This window comes from Typopeltis vanoorti, chromosome 14, assembly GCF_054136105.1.
Source record: "Typopeltis vanoorti isolate ZY-2024b chromosome 14, IOZ_Tvanoo_1.0, whole genome shotgun sequence".
NCBI lineage: Eukaryota > Metazoa > Arthropoda > Arachnida > Uropygi > Thelyphonidae > Typopeltis > Typopeltis vanoorti.
Window position 1 is genome coordinate 57,992,808 of NC_143562.1, and position 17,318 is coordinate 58,010,125.

General features: G+C 35.6%; 1 protein-coding gene across 1 annotated transcript in view; it reads left to right on the top strand.

Annotated features, from left to right (window-relative positions):
* LOC150099510 (large ribosomal subunit protein eL34-like) overlaps positions 1 to 13,034 on the top strand; it is a 51,627-nt gene extending 38,593 nt beyond the window's left edge. Inside the window, exon 5 of the mRNA XM_090403962.1 lies at positions 12,894 to 13,034. Within this exon, the coding sequence (XP_090260088.1) occupies positions 12,894 to 12,984 (91 nt within the window). The 3' untranslated portion in view covers positions 12,985 to 13,034. The remainder of the gene's footprint in view (positions 1 to 12,893) is intronic.
* Positions 13,035 to 17,318: the final 4,284 nt, after the last annotated feature.

Here is a 17,318-nt window from a genome sequence, read left to right on the forward strand (position 1 = left end):
TCTTTAATGCTTCTTCAACCTCTGCCAGACTTATTACCTCTCTCATCACTATCCATTCTAATTTATTTCACTATTGCTTTTTTTAATAGTATTGGCACTATTAAAAATAATAGTGCCAATCACCCTAATCTGCTAGTAGTCGCAATATTTCTGTCCCCGTTTATTAAAAAGCCTGGCTCTCTATTTCTTCATCTTCATTAGGCCATGTAACATTTTTTATTCTCATTAACATCTTACAGCTAATGTGTAAATTCAGCCTAGCTTTCTCTAATTATAAAGTCTGTCATCAATTGATCTAGTCTTCATAAACCTCTCAAAAGCTTTATTTTTTTAACTTGACTGCTTCTTTAACTCTCTCATTCCACCAGCATATTTCTTTTCCTTTTCTGCTTACGCTTGTTCTTCTACCACCTCTTCTGCTATTCCTACCATGATATCTTGGAATTTGTGCAATTCCTCATCCACATTATCTGTAGTTAACTTGTAGGTCTTGGGAATAATCTGAGACTCAAATTCTTTGCTTTACTTCAGAACTGTTTTGATGTCCCTTGTTCCATTCTTTATCAAGGGTGAAATAATCTGTTACTGATGTTTGCTCACCCTCCCATCTATATCTTGTAATTCTGTGGATTTCTCTTTTCTGAAACCAGCTGTTTCCAATTTTGATCATTTACCATTTGAAGATCCATCTGGCTTTTGCTTTGTTTCTTTTTAGCTTCAGTAAATCCACTGCCAGCTAGCTTGGTCTGTTTTTTGGGATTTCTATCAAGGAAATCACAAATAAATAGAATCAGTGGTAAAATCATATTATAAGATCAGAAAAGAACTTAATATTATTAACATTTAAGAATCCAAATTGTATATGATGGTATGATTACTTAACCAGAATGGAAAGTGAAAGATCAGCAAAACAGTCGAAGCAGATTTAGTTAGAAAATGGTCTATAAGAAGACTTAGATATATTGAGTTGCTAATAATAGTTTACATAAAATATAAAGAGCTAATCATGTCAGGAACAATAAATAATTTGCGTTTCAGTAAGGAAATACCATGCGTGGACTTATTATTATTATAATAATAAGTCTTTACTAACGTAAATTAACAAATTAACTCACGTAAATTATTCTTTATTCGTAGAATTTTCGCCTGAGTATCACAGGCATCATCAGTACAGGTACAAAGGCTAATTAAATGATAACTGTTATGTTCACAAAGTGCCACCTAAGTAGCTAAGGTTAAATTTCCTAATTTATTTAAAAAAAAAAAAATTTTTTTTTCCTTTCTCCAATATAAATAAATATATATGTGTGTGTATACAATTACAAGTTAGGAAAGATTTGCTGATTTATGGAGTACCATCTCCCACAAAGGGAAAAGACGTAGACCATCGAATCCGTTTAGGTTAGGGGAGTGAAATAACGGTTCACATGTTTCTTTGTAAAGCCGTTCCATTAGAAACCGACTTTTCTTGTTCCACTGAACTCTTGTCTGGTGTTGATGGCATGCTCTGCAAGTCCAGACTATTCAGGTTCAAGGTACTGGGTGTACGACTTGTGTTCTTCTAACCGGATCAGAGCAGATCTTGTTTGTCCGAAATATGATAACCCAAAGAGCAGGGAATCATGGGACAAGATCCCACATCTCAGCTATCCAGGTAGACACCTGGATAGCTGAGATGTGGGATCTTGTCCTTTGGAGACATGAGGAATGTGGAGAATTTTCTGACGGGTCAAAAGGCCACACAAATATTTAGTTGTTTTAACACTTTAGCTATGCGTTCGCTAATGCCTTGAACATAGGGGATAGATATATGCATAGGTTCTTCTGTATTTGAAGAGGATGCTGGAGCAGGACTACTTAAAGCTCTTTTTATGAATGAATTCTTATAACCATTGGATATGAAGGAAGAATTAATATATTGTAATTCTTTTTGTAATAGTTCTTCTGAAGAACAAAAGGAGTGGGCTCTATGAACTAGTGTTTTTATAGTACCTTCCTTTTGATGTGATTCAGCATGGATGTACTGGCCTGTATGAGTCTCCTTCCTATAGACTGTGAATTGTAGGTTACCATCTGGTTGGCGAAGAATTAAGATGCCTAGAAAGGCTAACTGCTTATTTACTTCTAGAGTGAATGGGATCCTTGGATGAAGTGTATTTATTTTTTTGAGAGAAACTGTTGTAATTCTTCCGAAGTGCCCTTCCACATGGCAAAAATGTCGTTCACATATCTGAACCAAAGGTTAGGTCTGGGTGCAACGTCAAAGATACATTGTTCGAAGTGAAGTGCTCCATGAAGTTATCGGCAATAGCAGGAGATATTGGATTACCCATTGCTGTTCCTTCGATTTGTTGGTATAACTGGTTTTTGAAGGAAAAATAACCAGACTTTATTACAAATTCAAATAATTTGACTGTCTGGAGGAAATTCTTGCTGTAGTAATTCAATGCTGTCAACCAACAGAACATTTGTAATAGCGAAACAACATCTAGACTGATCATAATCTCTGAATCGTCTAGATGTAGATCGGAAATTTTATTTCTGAAATCCACAGAATTTTTTATATACGTAGCAGATCTTCTAATTGAAGAAGTGAGTAAATTTGACATATTTTGATATTTTGTAAGTGGGACAACCTATACAGTCTACAATAGGTCTTAATGAAATTCCTGGTTTATGCACTTTTGGAAGACCATATGATATCAGTGGGTGCCTGAAGGAGGTCTTTAGTGTTTTCTTTTTATCTTCATCCCATATGATATTTTTTCTATAAGAGCATTAAGCCTTTTTATTTGACTACTGGTAGGATCTGAAGTGAGGGGCCTATAAGTCGAATAGTCGTGGAGTAACAATGACATTTTCTCTCATATTCTCTTCTGTCTTGAATGACTACTGCCTAATTATTACGAAAGCTGACAAAGTTATCTTTCATAATAATTAGGTTCTTGTTATTTTTTAGCTATTTCAGTACTTTTTGTTCAGCGTACGATAGGTTTGGCCGAGGAGGCTTGGCACTAAAAAGAATTTTTGCACACTCAAATCTTGTCCTGTTGGCTGTTTTGGGGGGTTAAGGATCGAATACCTCTGTCTATACCATGGAAAAATTCTATTATGGGTACCTTATTCGGAGCAACGGCAAAATTATGACCTTTTGACAGAACAAAACGTTTGCTGTCTGTTAGCAGGCGGCCAGACATATTGATCACTACTCTAACTGTATCGCTGACAATATTGCTAGATTTGGGGTGGCTCACCAGTGAATCAAACTTGCATTTTAATCTATCATGGGAAGCATTAAAAACCTTTTCGGTATGACGTTGATGAAATGCGTAAAATGGTGTTAAAATTTTCAGTCTCTAATACTGGTTCTATAGCATTCTTGATATCTACTGTTTATTTGTTCAAAAGGGCAAGATATTTCTTTGCTTCTTATAGCTGATAATTTAACAGTGACTTACTGGCCTTTAAATAAATCCGATGGGCTCTTTTGAGACTAAAAAACTTCTTTTAGTTTACAGCAGGTAGGAATAACCCGAGCCATCTTACAGCGCTTTAGGAATATTATTCTGTTAATACAATTCGCTTTCTTAACTAATACTTTACCGTATCTGGCACATTGTTTGGAAGTAGACTCTCTGTGAAGTCTATAAGTTTCAGTAAGGAAATACTGTGAGTAGACATTACTTACTATTATAATAACGGAATTAACTCACGTAAATTATTCTTTATTCGTAGAATTTTCGCCTGAGTATTACAGGCATCATCAGGACAGGTGCAAAGGCTAATTAAACAATAACTGTTATGTTCACAAAGCGCCACCTAAGTAGCTAAGGTTAAATTTCGTAAATTAATTTTAATTTTTTTCCCCCCTCTCCAATATAAATAAATATATATATGTGTATACAATTACAAGTTAGGAAAGGTTTGCTGATTTATAGAGTACTATCTCCCACAAGGGGGAAAGGCGCAGACCATCGGATCTGTTTAGGTTAGGGGAGTGGAGAGGGGAAAAAAATTTTTTTTTTAACTTAGTGTGTTATCCGGATTAAACTTATCCATATTTTTGACAAAGATAGGCAATCATTTCGATTCAAGTTAGGGCATTGAAGTAAGGCCTCAGCACTCTCTTTGAATAGGTGTTCAAATTTATAGTGACATCTGTGTAGAAGGTGAGTCCTGGACCAGAAAATGCTGTGGCCTGTCTATCCCATGTTGCACCAATCCAGACTTATCGGATTTGTTGTGAAGAATGTACGATTGATGTTCTTGTATTCTTTTTTCTATAGAGCGTCTGGTTTGTCCAAAGTATTAATCATATTTAAAATAATGTTATTAGCCACTTATATCCCTATTAACAAAATATCCACCTATTTCCCCTCTTCTAAAAATAAACACTCAACTACGTTGCTGCCTGGTGTATATCGAGTTCCATGTTACTGCAATCTGTCGTAGCACGGAACAGTGTTATCTGTCATAACACTGTCGATTAGAGCATCCCGTTTGTCCAAAGTACAAACGGGATGCTCTATAGAAAAAAGAATACAAGAATATCAATTGTACATTCTTCACAAAAAATCCAATAAGTCTGAATTGACACAACACGGGATAGAGACAAGCCACAACATTCTCTGGTCCAGGACTCGCCTTCTACACAGATGTCGTTATAAATTTGAACGCCTATTCAAAGAGAGTGCTGAGGCCTTACTTCAATGCATTAACTTGAATCAAAATGATTGCCTATCCTTGTCAAAAATATGGGAAAGTTTAATCCGGATAATACACTGTTTTTTTTAAATGAGATCTTTTAATTCTTACATTAGTCTAACGTTATCTTTAATTGAATTTATAAATTAAGATTGCTGTATGAAATTATGAATTGATATCTATAATTTATTCATCACTCTGAAATTTACCTCTTTTTAGTGCTTAACAATGTAACATCACATGGCTCGTTCTACTTTTGAATGATCAATTGTTTCTATTCCACCTTGTAAAAACTGTTCTTATGAAGCCACTGATGATAGTCTGTTAATTTCAGACTATTTAATTGGCAAATATTAAAATAGTCTTGTGCTAACATGTCGATGATTCTTAATGTTTTGCCTGGGCAATGTAAAATATTAATTAAATTACATATTTATATTGTAAAATAACAAAAGATGCACTAAGTTAGCAAGTGATAAAACTAAAAATGAAGAAAACAACCATTCTTGATATGTTTGAAGTTAGTTCAACTTTTCCAAATTTCACAGGTTGAAGTGCTTTTAGATGCTTATCAGGTTCATTTGGAGCTATTTATAGAGTGAAAGAATAATTTTAAGTACCATATTTCTAAGAAGTAAATTAATGATTTTTAATCTGTAGTATTTTCTCTTCTCCACAAGAGGGGAAAGTAAGTATTTCATTAGGACAGGACTCAGCATTGACAAAAATCAGCTGTGTCATAATGAAATTCCCACATTTTTTTATGGATTGCTAACCCACCAAATAACAGACTTGTTATTCATGTGCTAAATCAAATGTAACAGATTTGCTGAATTCAGATTGTCAAATTCAGCTCATATGAAATGATGTGTGTGTGGGGTGCATAAGGGTCAAAGCTGTATAACTGAGAGGAGACCTCCACATAGCCTTTAAAGGAATGCAGAGAACTTACCAGGGCTTCTGACCTAATGTCCAATCCTCATCTTCTCATAGTGTACCCTGTTGGGTATCTACTTGGATACTGAATGAACGAGGATGGGCTGGCAATTTGGGATTTAGCCGACCAAATTGTATTCTTATTGGTTAAACCAAAATAAAAAATGATGGTACAACATGACAAAATTTCATGCCGGCTGGGGCGTCATCCGGTTAAACAAGGCCCCCGTTATTTTTGCCAGGAAACCAGAGCGAACAGCGAAAAGTCAGCTACTGGAAGAGTTCTGAAAACAAACCCCAACTCAACATCACCAGAGTTCAAGATCGGTACTATCAACATAAGAAGTCTGAATGGCAAAAGAAATGGAGCTAACTGAGGAATTAGATAAGTACCAGATCGACATAATAGGGGTGACTGAAACAAAAAAGACCAAAACTGGTGAGATCTTTCTGAGCAATAAATACAAAATGTTATATTCAGGCAATGACAATCAAGGAAAAGGAGTAGCCATAGTATTTAACACAAAATATGAGGCTAATCTTCTTGAATGGCAGTCAGTCTCAAGTAGAGCAATGTGGGCAAATATGAGAATGGGGAACTGGACAATGAGACTTATTTGTGTCTATGGTCCCACAGAAGGTTCTACTAAGGTAGAAATGGAGGAATTTTTTGAGGCTTTAGAAAAAGCAACTGACACAATGAAAAAGGAAAAGTTGGTCCTTGTTGGGGATCTAAAGAGCAGAGTAGGAAATGATTGTGAGACATACAGAAATATTTTTGGAAAATTTGGAGAAAAGAGCAAAGCTAATAATAATGACAAATATCTGTTGGATTTCTGCTCAGAACATGGACTGGTATTACTAACACCATGTTCCAACATAAAAATGTGCACAAATTCACATGGAGAGAAGAGGCAAGGAATAAGAAAAGTCTCATTGACTATGTTATTGTTGATAGTGATGTTTTCTCCCTGGTGCAGGACACCAGAGTGTACAGAGGATTTGAAATTGGAAGTGATCACTATTTAGTCTTGAGCAGGATAAAATTGAATTTCATATTGAAAAGAATAACATCTAAGAAAGTTTTAAAGCGAATAAAAGTTGAGCAGCTCTCAGATGTGAACTGTAGACTAAAATACAGAAATATTATTGAAAAGAAAATGAAAGAGTTTGAGAACAGGAATCAAACCTTGGAGATTCAGTTGCAAGCTTTAAGAAAGCCCTGATTGATTCAGCTAGAAAGGCATGTGGTGAAGTTGTCTGCAAGGATAGAAAAATTAGAACTCCATGGTGGACACAGGAAGTTAAAGAGGCAGTGAAGGAAAAGAAGAAAGCATATCAAAAGTTCCTGGCAAATGAGTCAGGTTGTGCTCTTAGAGAATACAGAGACAAATGTAAGAAAGCTAAACACTGCGTAAAACTAGCTAAACAAAAGTCATGGGAGGACTTTGGCAAGAATATAGAAAATAAATATCAAGAAGGTGGCAATATATTCTGGAGGTTGTTGAAGAAGCTTAAGAATGGAGGAAAGAGTGCTGTAAAAGGAGTTAGAGATGATAAAGGTGACATGAAAACAGGAGAAAAAGATATCCTTGAAGTATGGAGTAATTACTTTGAAAAACTGCTAAATGAAACAAGCAGTGATGACAGCACAGTGATAAAAAACACTGACCAGGCATGCAGTCAGGAATACATATCCATACTTGAAGTTGAAAAAGCCATCACAGGCTTGAAATGTGGAAAGGCAGCAGGAGTAGATGATATTCGACCATAAATGCTGAAGTATGGTGGTATAAAAGTCTTACAGTGGCTGCACTGCATAGTTCAGAAAGCCTGGATAGAGGGACAAATTCTCGATGATTGGAGTAGAGCTCTCATAGCACCCATATATAAAAAGTGAAATAAAACTGAATGTGAGAATTACAGGGGTATTTCCCTACTGAGTGTTCCTGGCAAGATCTATGCAAGTATACTTGAGAAACGATTGAGAAGAATTGTAGAAGAAAAGCTGGGTGAAGAACAAGCTGGATTGAGGCCAAATAGAGGCTGTCAGGATCAGATCTTCACTTTACGACAAATAGTCGAGAAAGCATGGGAATATAACAAAGATCTGTATTTAAGTTTTGTCGATTTGGAAAAGGCATATGACAAGGTGCCAAGAGAGAAGCTATTCAATACGCTGCAGTTATATGGTGTCAATGGGGCATTATATCAAGCAATACTTAGTCTTTATTTAAGTTGTAAGTCAGCAGTTAGAATTGAAGGAAGTACAGGAAGATGGTTTAATGTTAAATCTGGTGTGAGACAAGGATGTCCGTTATCCCCTCTGTTATTCATTATCTATATGGATCACATTATGAAGGAAAGTGGTATTAAACATGATATCAAAATTGGAGATGTTAATGTCAGCTCTTTGCTTTATGCGGAAGATGTTATACTTCTAAATAAATCCGCTACAAGTCTGCAAGATTCTCTGACTAAATTGAATAACTGTTGTAATAGGTATGCTATGAAGGTCAGCATTAAAAAGACAAAGACAATGAAAATAGGCAGAATCATTGAAAATGTCAACTGTGTTGTGAATAGAGAACCTGTGGAACAAGTAAAACATTTCAGTTACTTAGGCACGATTTTTATTAAAAAGGTAAATTAAATATAGAAGTAGATAACAGAATCAGCAAAGCTGATATGGTGGGAAGTCAATTGAATAAATTCATATGGAATAAGAGAGAAATTAGTCAGAATACTAAATTAGCTCTATAGAAGACAGTGTTCAATCCAGTTTTAACTTATGGATCTGAGAGCTGGATCAGAAGTAAAACACTTGACCAAAGACTAGAGACCGCAAATATGAGAGTCCTGAGAAAGATTATAGGCGTGAACAGATGGCATCAATGGCAATATCATATTAAAAACGAGGATATTAGAAAGAACTTGACATTTTTACTGTATCAATCTACCTACATCTTGTTCTTCCTCTGGATCTTTTTTCTGCCAACCTGGCAAAGCATACTTTTTAAGCTAATCTTTCCTCTCCCATTCTGTTTAAGTGGCCATACCACATGAGATTAGCTCTGCTAGCGATGTCAGGTTCTTTCCTAATAGCCTTGCTTTTAATATGATATTGCCATTGATGCCATCTGTTCAGGACTCTCATATCTATGGTCTCCAGATTTTATTTTTAACCCAGTTCTCAGATCCATAAGTTAAAATTTGTTTGAACACCGTCTTGTATTCAACTAGTTTAGTATTTTGACTTTCTCTCTTAATCCATATAAATTCAGTTGATTTCCTACCATAACAGATGATAATTCTGCCCTCTATTTCGATATTCAATTTGACATCTTCACTAAAAATTGTGTCTTAATAGCTGAAATGTTTTATTTGTTCTGTAGGTTATCCATTCACGATGCAGTTGTTCATGTTTTCATTGTCTTTTTAATGCTTTTTATCATACCAAATTTATTACAACAGTTATTCAGTTTGGTCAGGGAAACCTATAATACTACTGATTTATAACTCAAAGACTATATATATATACAGGGTGTTTGGGATAAATTTGACATATTTATAATTAATTATATTTTTCCGTAAGTTACATGTATTAACACACACTTCTCTTCATTTAAAAGTTTGGACCCTTCTTCATTCATATACAAGATGTCAGAAAGGATGGATAGCTGGAACCCACCTGAATCATGGAAGAGAATAACTTGTATCATGATGATTCGTGCCCGCCATCAAAATAAGGATATTACGACTGCTGCCCAATGCTCCCTGAATACAGTAAAAACAATCAGGCATGAACTAGAGACTTGCAATGGTGACTACGAGGATGTAGCAAGAAGAAAGATCCCTAGCAGACGATCTGATTGCGTTCGTACAGCAGAATTCCTCGCAAATCTGCAGGAACAGGTGTTGAAGAACCCTGGCATTGGAATTCGGGCTTTGTTCGTGGAGTTGCTAACTGTAGTCAAGCCCTGGATAACAAGGGTAGCCAATGGTAGGCCGTATGTATGGCAGCAGGATTCGGCCCCTTGCCACACCTCTGGGAAAAGTCAAAAATGGTTGTCTGAAAATTTCTACGACTTCACCAGTCCAAATGTTTGGCCTCCAAACTCCCCAGACCTTAACCCCATGGATTATTTTGTATGGGGCGCAGTTGAAAAAGACACCAATCGCACTTCCAGTAATACAAAAGCCCAGTTAATGGATAAAATTAAAACAGTTTTTGCGGCCCTTCCCAGGGAGACACTGTAGCATCAGCTTGTTCGAGGTTCCGAAGCAGAATTGAAGCTGTGATCGATGCTAATGGTGGTTATTTTGAGTAAATCTTGTTGATAGTATTGTAATTAACTCTGCCTGTAATGTCTTTTTGTCAATTCATTAAATTTAATAGATACAAAGAAGATTTTCTTTTTCCTTACGAAACTGTCAAATTTATCCCGAACACCCTGTATATGTCTCATTTACACCATGTGACTGGAGCGTTTGAACAGCTTTCCTTTCACCTTGTCATGTCTTTTCCGTATCTACAAAACTTTAAATACAGATCCTCGTTACGTTCCCATGATTTCTCAGCTATTTGTCTTAAAGTGAAAATGTGATCCTGACAACCTCTGTTTTTCCTGAACCCAGCTTGTTCTTCAAGCTTCTCCTCCGATTTTTTTGTAGCTGTTTCTCAAGCATATTTGCATAAATCTTACCAGGAGCACTCAGTAGAGAGATTCCTGTGTAATTCTCATATTCAGTGTTTTCTTTTTTTTATAGATGAGTACTATGAGTGCTCTACTCCATTCATCTGGAATTTGACCCCCTGACCAGGCCTTCTGAATTATGCAGTGAAGCCAATGTAAAACTTTTATTCCTCCATATTTTAGCATATCTGGTCAAATATCTACTCCAGCTGCCTTTCCATATTTCAGGTTTGTGATAATATTTTCCTTTTCAAGTACAGATAGTATTCCTGTTGAGTGTTTACTGCCACCATGCTATTGCTGCTTGTTTCATTGAGCAATCTTTCAAAGTAATTACAACATACATATTTCTTTTACAGTATTCTTTTCTCCATTTCTGAGCTTTTTCAATAGTCTCCAGAATATTTTATTACCTTCCTGATATTTATTTTCATTGTTCTTACCAAAGTCTTCCCATGACTTTTGTTTAGCTAATTTTATAGTGTCTAGCTTTCTTACATTCATCTCTGTATTCACTAAAGATCATAATCTGTCTTAGCAAAACTTTCTAATATGTTTTCTTCTTTTTCTCGAGTGCCCCTTTAACTTCCTGAGTCCACCACGGAGTTCTGATTTTTCTATCATTACAGACAACCCCCACCACATGCCTCTCTGGCTAAATCAACCAGTGTTTTCTTTAGGGTTTGCCACTGGATCTCCAAGGTTTGGTTCTTGTTTTCAAACTCTTTCAGTTTTTCTTGAATAATATTTATGTATTTGAATCTACAGTTCACATCTGATACGTTCAACTTTGATTTGTTTCAAAACTTTCTTACACACCCTTCTCTTCAATATGAAATTCAATTTTATCATGCTCAACACTAAATGGTTATATCTTATTTCAAATCCTCTATATCCTTGTGTCTTGAACCAGATTGAGGACACCACTGACAATAACGTAGTCATTGAGACTTTTCTTATTCCTTGCCTCTTCTCTCCATGTGAATTTGTGCACGTTTTTATGTTGGAACATGGTGTTAATAATAACTAGTCCATTCTGAGCAGAAATTATTATTATTAACTCTTTTCTCCAAATTTTCCTAAAACATTCTTATATGTCCAGTAATCATTTCCTACTCTGCTGTTTAGATCTTCAACAAGGACATTTTCCCTTTTTGTTCATTGTCAGCTGCCTTCTCTGATGTGTCAAAAAATTCCTCCACATCTTCCTTATTAGAACCTTCAGCACAAACAATCTCATTGTCCAGTTTCCCATTCTGACATTATCCCACATCACTATTTGATATTGCATGCCATTCCAGAAGGTTATCCTCATATTTAGTGTGTAATATTATTGCTACTCCTTCTTTTCCCCTATTGTTATTTCCTGAACATAACATCTTGTATTTGTTGCTTAGAAAGACTTGTTTTTGTCTTCTTTGTTTCGGTATCAACTATTATGCCGATCTGGTACTTATCCAATACTTCTGCTAGCTTCATTTCTGTTCTATTGATTCTTCTTATGTTAATGGTACCAATCTTGATCTCTGCTGATGTTTGGGTTTGTTCCAGTAGCTGACTTTTTGCTGTTTGCCCTGGTTCCTTAACTGGTGATTCCCCAGCTGGTATGAAATTCCATTATGTTGTACCATCATTTTGAGTTGCGGTTTAAGACTATAAGAATACAATTTGGTCAGTTAAATCCCAGATTGCCAGCCCAGCCTCGTTTGTTCATTATCCAGGTAGATGCCCAGCAGGGTGCACCACGAGAAGGTGAGGATTTGACTTCAGATCACAAAGCCCTGGTTGGTTCTCTGCATTCCCCAAAAGGCCATGTGGAGGTCTTCTCTCAGTTATCCACCCTTGGCCCTTAAGCACTCCATTGCCCAAACCATTATAACAATGTGAATTAGGATATCTGAAATTATGATAACAAATAATAGATCATAGATAGGCAAATAGGTAGAACACCTACATTTAGCTTTGGAATTTTGTATTGCTTTCAATAAAATGGCTGATAACAAACAGAATGTGTTATATATATTTAAAATGTTTCAGACAAGTATTTGTTTGAATGATTAAAGAGTATTGCAAGTAAGGAACTATCGTTCAATGATGGCTTTCACTGACACCCCCCCCTACCTTTTACAAGAAAATGCTTTATCTGGATGCTTTCATATTGTAAATCAGCATTTTCTTAAATTTCGAATTTTTCAGATCAAAATAGCATTTTAAAAATTAAAAAATGCATTAACTGTAGCAGAATCTTGTTACATTAATGTCAATAAAATTGGGGATTGTAGTTAACTCTTGTTATAACCTATGCATTTGTTATGGTGAGAGTCAACTGTATTAAATCTACTAAAATAAACATTGTTTTGAAGGTCTTTTTTAAATGATGAGGTTAGAAAGTGATCCAGGGTCCTGAAAGTATTTCCTAAGGAAATATTAAATTTCACTGTGCTGTTTGGAACAAGTCAAAAATTGAAAAATTTCATTACTAAAATTTAATTCTTTTCAGATATTACTGTACATTTTACTTTTATACACATCAGGTAATTTTTACTTTCATTACAGAATTATTAGAGCATTTCTTATAGAAGAACAGAAAATTGTGGCAAGAGTTCTGAAGGCTCAACAGGCTGCTGCCAAACACCAGAAGAGTTGAGAATTGCATATGCTGAAAATATTTCAATAAAAAGAAAATTCCAATTTGAAGTTTCTCTTTCATTAACTAATACATTTCAGAGGGACGTAGTAAAAGTCATATTTCTGTAATATAGCGTATGCCTTTTGTTTTATATTATAGCGCTGCATAAATTATTTCTGGATATATTCCTTGTGTTGCCTGATAAATAATTCATTTCCAATTTCAGTAATTTACATTGAACATTAGTCATCGTGTTCATTATTTCCTAGAATGTATATTCAACCAATATCTTGGATAAGAGAGTATTTAGGATTTTCTGATAATCTTTTCATCTTCAAATGTATCTTTGTAACTCCTGAACCTTCCATCAGTAGGTATGCTGCGTTTGAAGATTTACGTTAAAATCACCATTTTCTCAGAATAGTAGTCGCAATTATGCTGCAAAATTTGTGGATTTCTGTATCTACTTATAACTTGTAGGACATTGTACTCAGAATAAACCAAAAGGTCCTGTGACTACATAGATTACCTTCCCATTTCACAGTGCAAAGCCAATGAGGGACCCATTTCTGACTTTCATTTGAAAATGACAAAAACTTGTTTAAAACAGTGACTTAAGTGTTAAGTGCACAGGAGTGTGTGTATATGGAGCTTTCATAGATCAATGTTAATGTTCTATCTAAATATTTTCAGAAATATCTATAACAAAAGATATAGCAGTTAACATATTTTGAATGAAAGTTTGGAGTATGAAGTGTTTTTATTTGGGATAAACAAGTTCAATGTGGGCTACACGTGTGTTTATCTGCATACATCCAAGCTATAACTTAGTTCTGTTCATGCCTCCAATGCCATTATAATTGTTACTGCAGGCTGATTTTGGTGTTTCATTGACTATTTAGACTTATGTGCTGGTTTGAACTTTGAAGGTTTTACTTAGAATAAATTCAGCACAATAAGTGGAAAAGGACTATAGGCTTTCATCCTAATCTTTTCCATTATTGTTTTGTATGATTTTGCAATTTTAATATTGTTTCCCCAATGATGTCTCAGTTACAGGCAAAATATAGGATTGAGTAAACATGTTGCTTAATTATATGTGCTGTATTTATTTCATTAAACTTTATAATGGATTGCTGTGTAATACTTGTGAAGCCACTTTGGGTATGTACACTTTATTGCAGCAATCCACCAATTATCTGATCAGTTGGAAAGGCAATTTGCAGTTCTGATAATTGAAGTAGCAATAAAATGGTGCTGTATCAAAAGCCAGTTAACAAGTAAAGGTCAGTTAATTGAAGGCTGAATAAACAGCACATTACTATATTTAAATAATCTCATAGAGAGAAGGGAAACCTTAGATTCCCCCCCCCCCCTCTATGAGATAATTCCTCACCTTACCTTAGTAGGGCTAGGATTAAGATGCAGCCAGCAAATTGGTCCTTGCTTTGGTCCACTCATTTTGAAAATGGGCATACAAAGTAAGCCCATTTTAAATTTGAATGTACATTTAACATAGGTGAATTAGTCTTATAGATTGGCCAAATTCACATTGCACACAAATGACTCACTCACTCGGTTTGTTTTCCATAAAATGGATGAACCTCCTGTTACACTTGATATCTGATTGGAATATGATGCATGTGCACAGACAAACAAAATCAATTTTGTTTCAGAAATATTTGCATTTAAGATACTAACATCCTATTATGGGAATTCTGCATAAGAATCTGCAATGTGATATCTAGACATGCAACTTCAATAGACAGTGAATGATGGATGCTAATTTTTGTTGCCAATATAGTTATCTGTTGTGCTAGTAAGATTACCTTTAAACTCATTCATTATGTGACATTCCCTCATTATAGGAATGGGAATTCCATATCTTCTCACACCACTATATCCATAATATACCAGTTTCCATAAGTTAAGGAATAAAGAAAAATAATGGTGTGGAAATGGATGAGCTATATTGCAAGAATCGAGGCCATCCAAAGTCATGTGAAAGTAGCCAGATGGTTGCACTTGAGTCATTCATGGTCAAAAGCACATCCTGGGGATACAGGGATGGCCATGAGCTACAACTGTAGAGGGTGACCAATATCTCCAATTACAGGGTGTTCGGGATAAATTTGACATATTTATAATTAATTATATTTTTCCGTAAGTTACATGTATTAACACACACTTCTCTTCATTTAAAAGTTTGGACCCTTCTTCATTCATATACAAGATGTCAGAAAGGATGGATAGCTGGAACCCACCTGAATCATGGAAGAGAATAACTTGTATCATGATGATTCGTGCCCGCCATCAAAATAAGGATATTACGACTGCTGCCCAATGCTCCCTGAATACAGTAAAAACAATCAGGCATGAACTAGAGACTTGCAATGGTGACTACGAGGATGTAGCAAGAAGAAAGATCCCTAGCAGACGATCTGATTGCGTTCGTACAGCAGAATTCCTCGCAAATCTGCAGGAACAGGTGTTGAAGAACCCTGGCATTGGAATTCGGGCTTTGTTCGTGGAGTTGCTAACTGTAGTCAAGCCCTGGATAACAAGGGTAGCCAATGGTAGGCCGTATGTATGGCAGCAGGATTCGGCCCCTTGCCACACCTCTGGGAAAAGTCAAAAATGGTTGTCTGAAAATTTCTACGACTTCACCAGTCCAAATGTTTGGCCTCCAAACTCCCCAGACCTTAACCCCATGGATTATTTTGTATGGGGCGCAGTTGAAAAAGACACCAATCGCACTTCCAGTAATACAAAAGCCCAGTTAATGGATAAAATTAAAACAGTTTTTGTGGCCCTTCCCAGGGAGACTGTAGCATCAGCTTGTTCGAGGTTCCGAAGCAGAATTGAAGCTGTGATCGATGCTAATGGTGGTTATTTTGAGTAAATCTTGTTGATAGTATTGTAATTAACTCTGCCTGTAATGTTTTTTTGTCAATTCATTAAATTTAATAGATACAAAGAAGATTTTCTTTTACCTTACGAAACTGTCAAATTTATCCCGAACACCCTGTATATCTGCTCATTGAAACTGGAATGCAATTCCAAATCAGAACTTTTCTTTCACATCCCATGTTGCTTTTCACCAAACTGCACAAAAATGCATGCAGTTTGGCAGTTAAAACTAATAATAATATATGCTCTGCTGTTCTTATCAGAATACATATGATTGTTGTGTTCTGATTGCTTCTGTCAGGAGCTGTTTCTTATGACTATTTTTGTGCCTGGAACAAAAATAACTTGACAACTGTTTGCTGCCCCACTTACTCATGCATAGCATTTGGATCTGGTTTTGCTGAAGTGCCATCTAACTGATTACCAGATGAGATTGCACTTGTTTTATTGAAGCCAGCTACTAAATTATTTTGTGGCGTGTGACAGATACCGATCATCCAACATGCTCGTTTCTGATTAACTTTTTTTTCATATTGATTTATCAGATCACATTCTTATCTAAAATACTTATGTCTGTCTTTCTTTAGATCTTTTTAACTTTTCATCTCACATTGCTTAAACAGTAACCACTAGCCTTTTTCCATCCATTACTGGACGTGGCTTCCCCCTTAACTTTATAATCCTTTGTTTTTGACCAATTTCTGCCATCTCATCACTAAATTTTTGTAGGATAGGTCTTTCATCCATTTTGTTTTTCAGCAATCTTTTCTGCTTGTGTCAGTGCTAATTTTGTTCATCTTTCGTCTGTTAATATGCTGATTTGCCCATCTTGATTTATTTGCTTTGCAATACTTCATATCTTCTATTCCAGGCATCTATTTCTAATCCCTTTTGTTAATGCAGCAATTCTCTGTCCAAGGCTGTTTGAGACATACTGAAGGACTTCTGATGTAGCAGAAAACAATTTCAGTGATATATCTTGCTTCAACTCTCAATGCTGAATTCCTTTCCATGATGTTCTAAGTGGCTTAGTTCTGATTTACAGTTTTTATTAATTTACGAATTAAAATTGTGACAAGCACAGCTAGATTGTTCACAGAAATAACTGAAAAATAACTAACGTCTTAACATCTTCTAGGGAGTGGGTAATTGTATAGTTAATTTGGTCTTGAAAAGACTCCCAGATTTATAGCAAATAATTGCAGCCATACTTGTTTAGGTTTTCTGAATGCTTCATCGCTGATGCTGATTCTAAACAATACTCTGATCTTTAATAGCTTCCACGTGCGAAGGAATATCCAGACTTGTTTGCCAGTCCCTAATTGCCATATATCTAATCGCAAATGTAATTTTTGTGTTCAAAGCAAATGATAACCCATCTACCAATGTTTTCAAATCGGTTAAATGGCAATGCTAAAGGATTAAGCTGATCCTTGCACAGC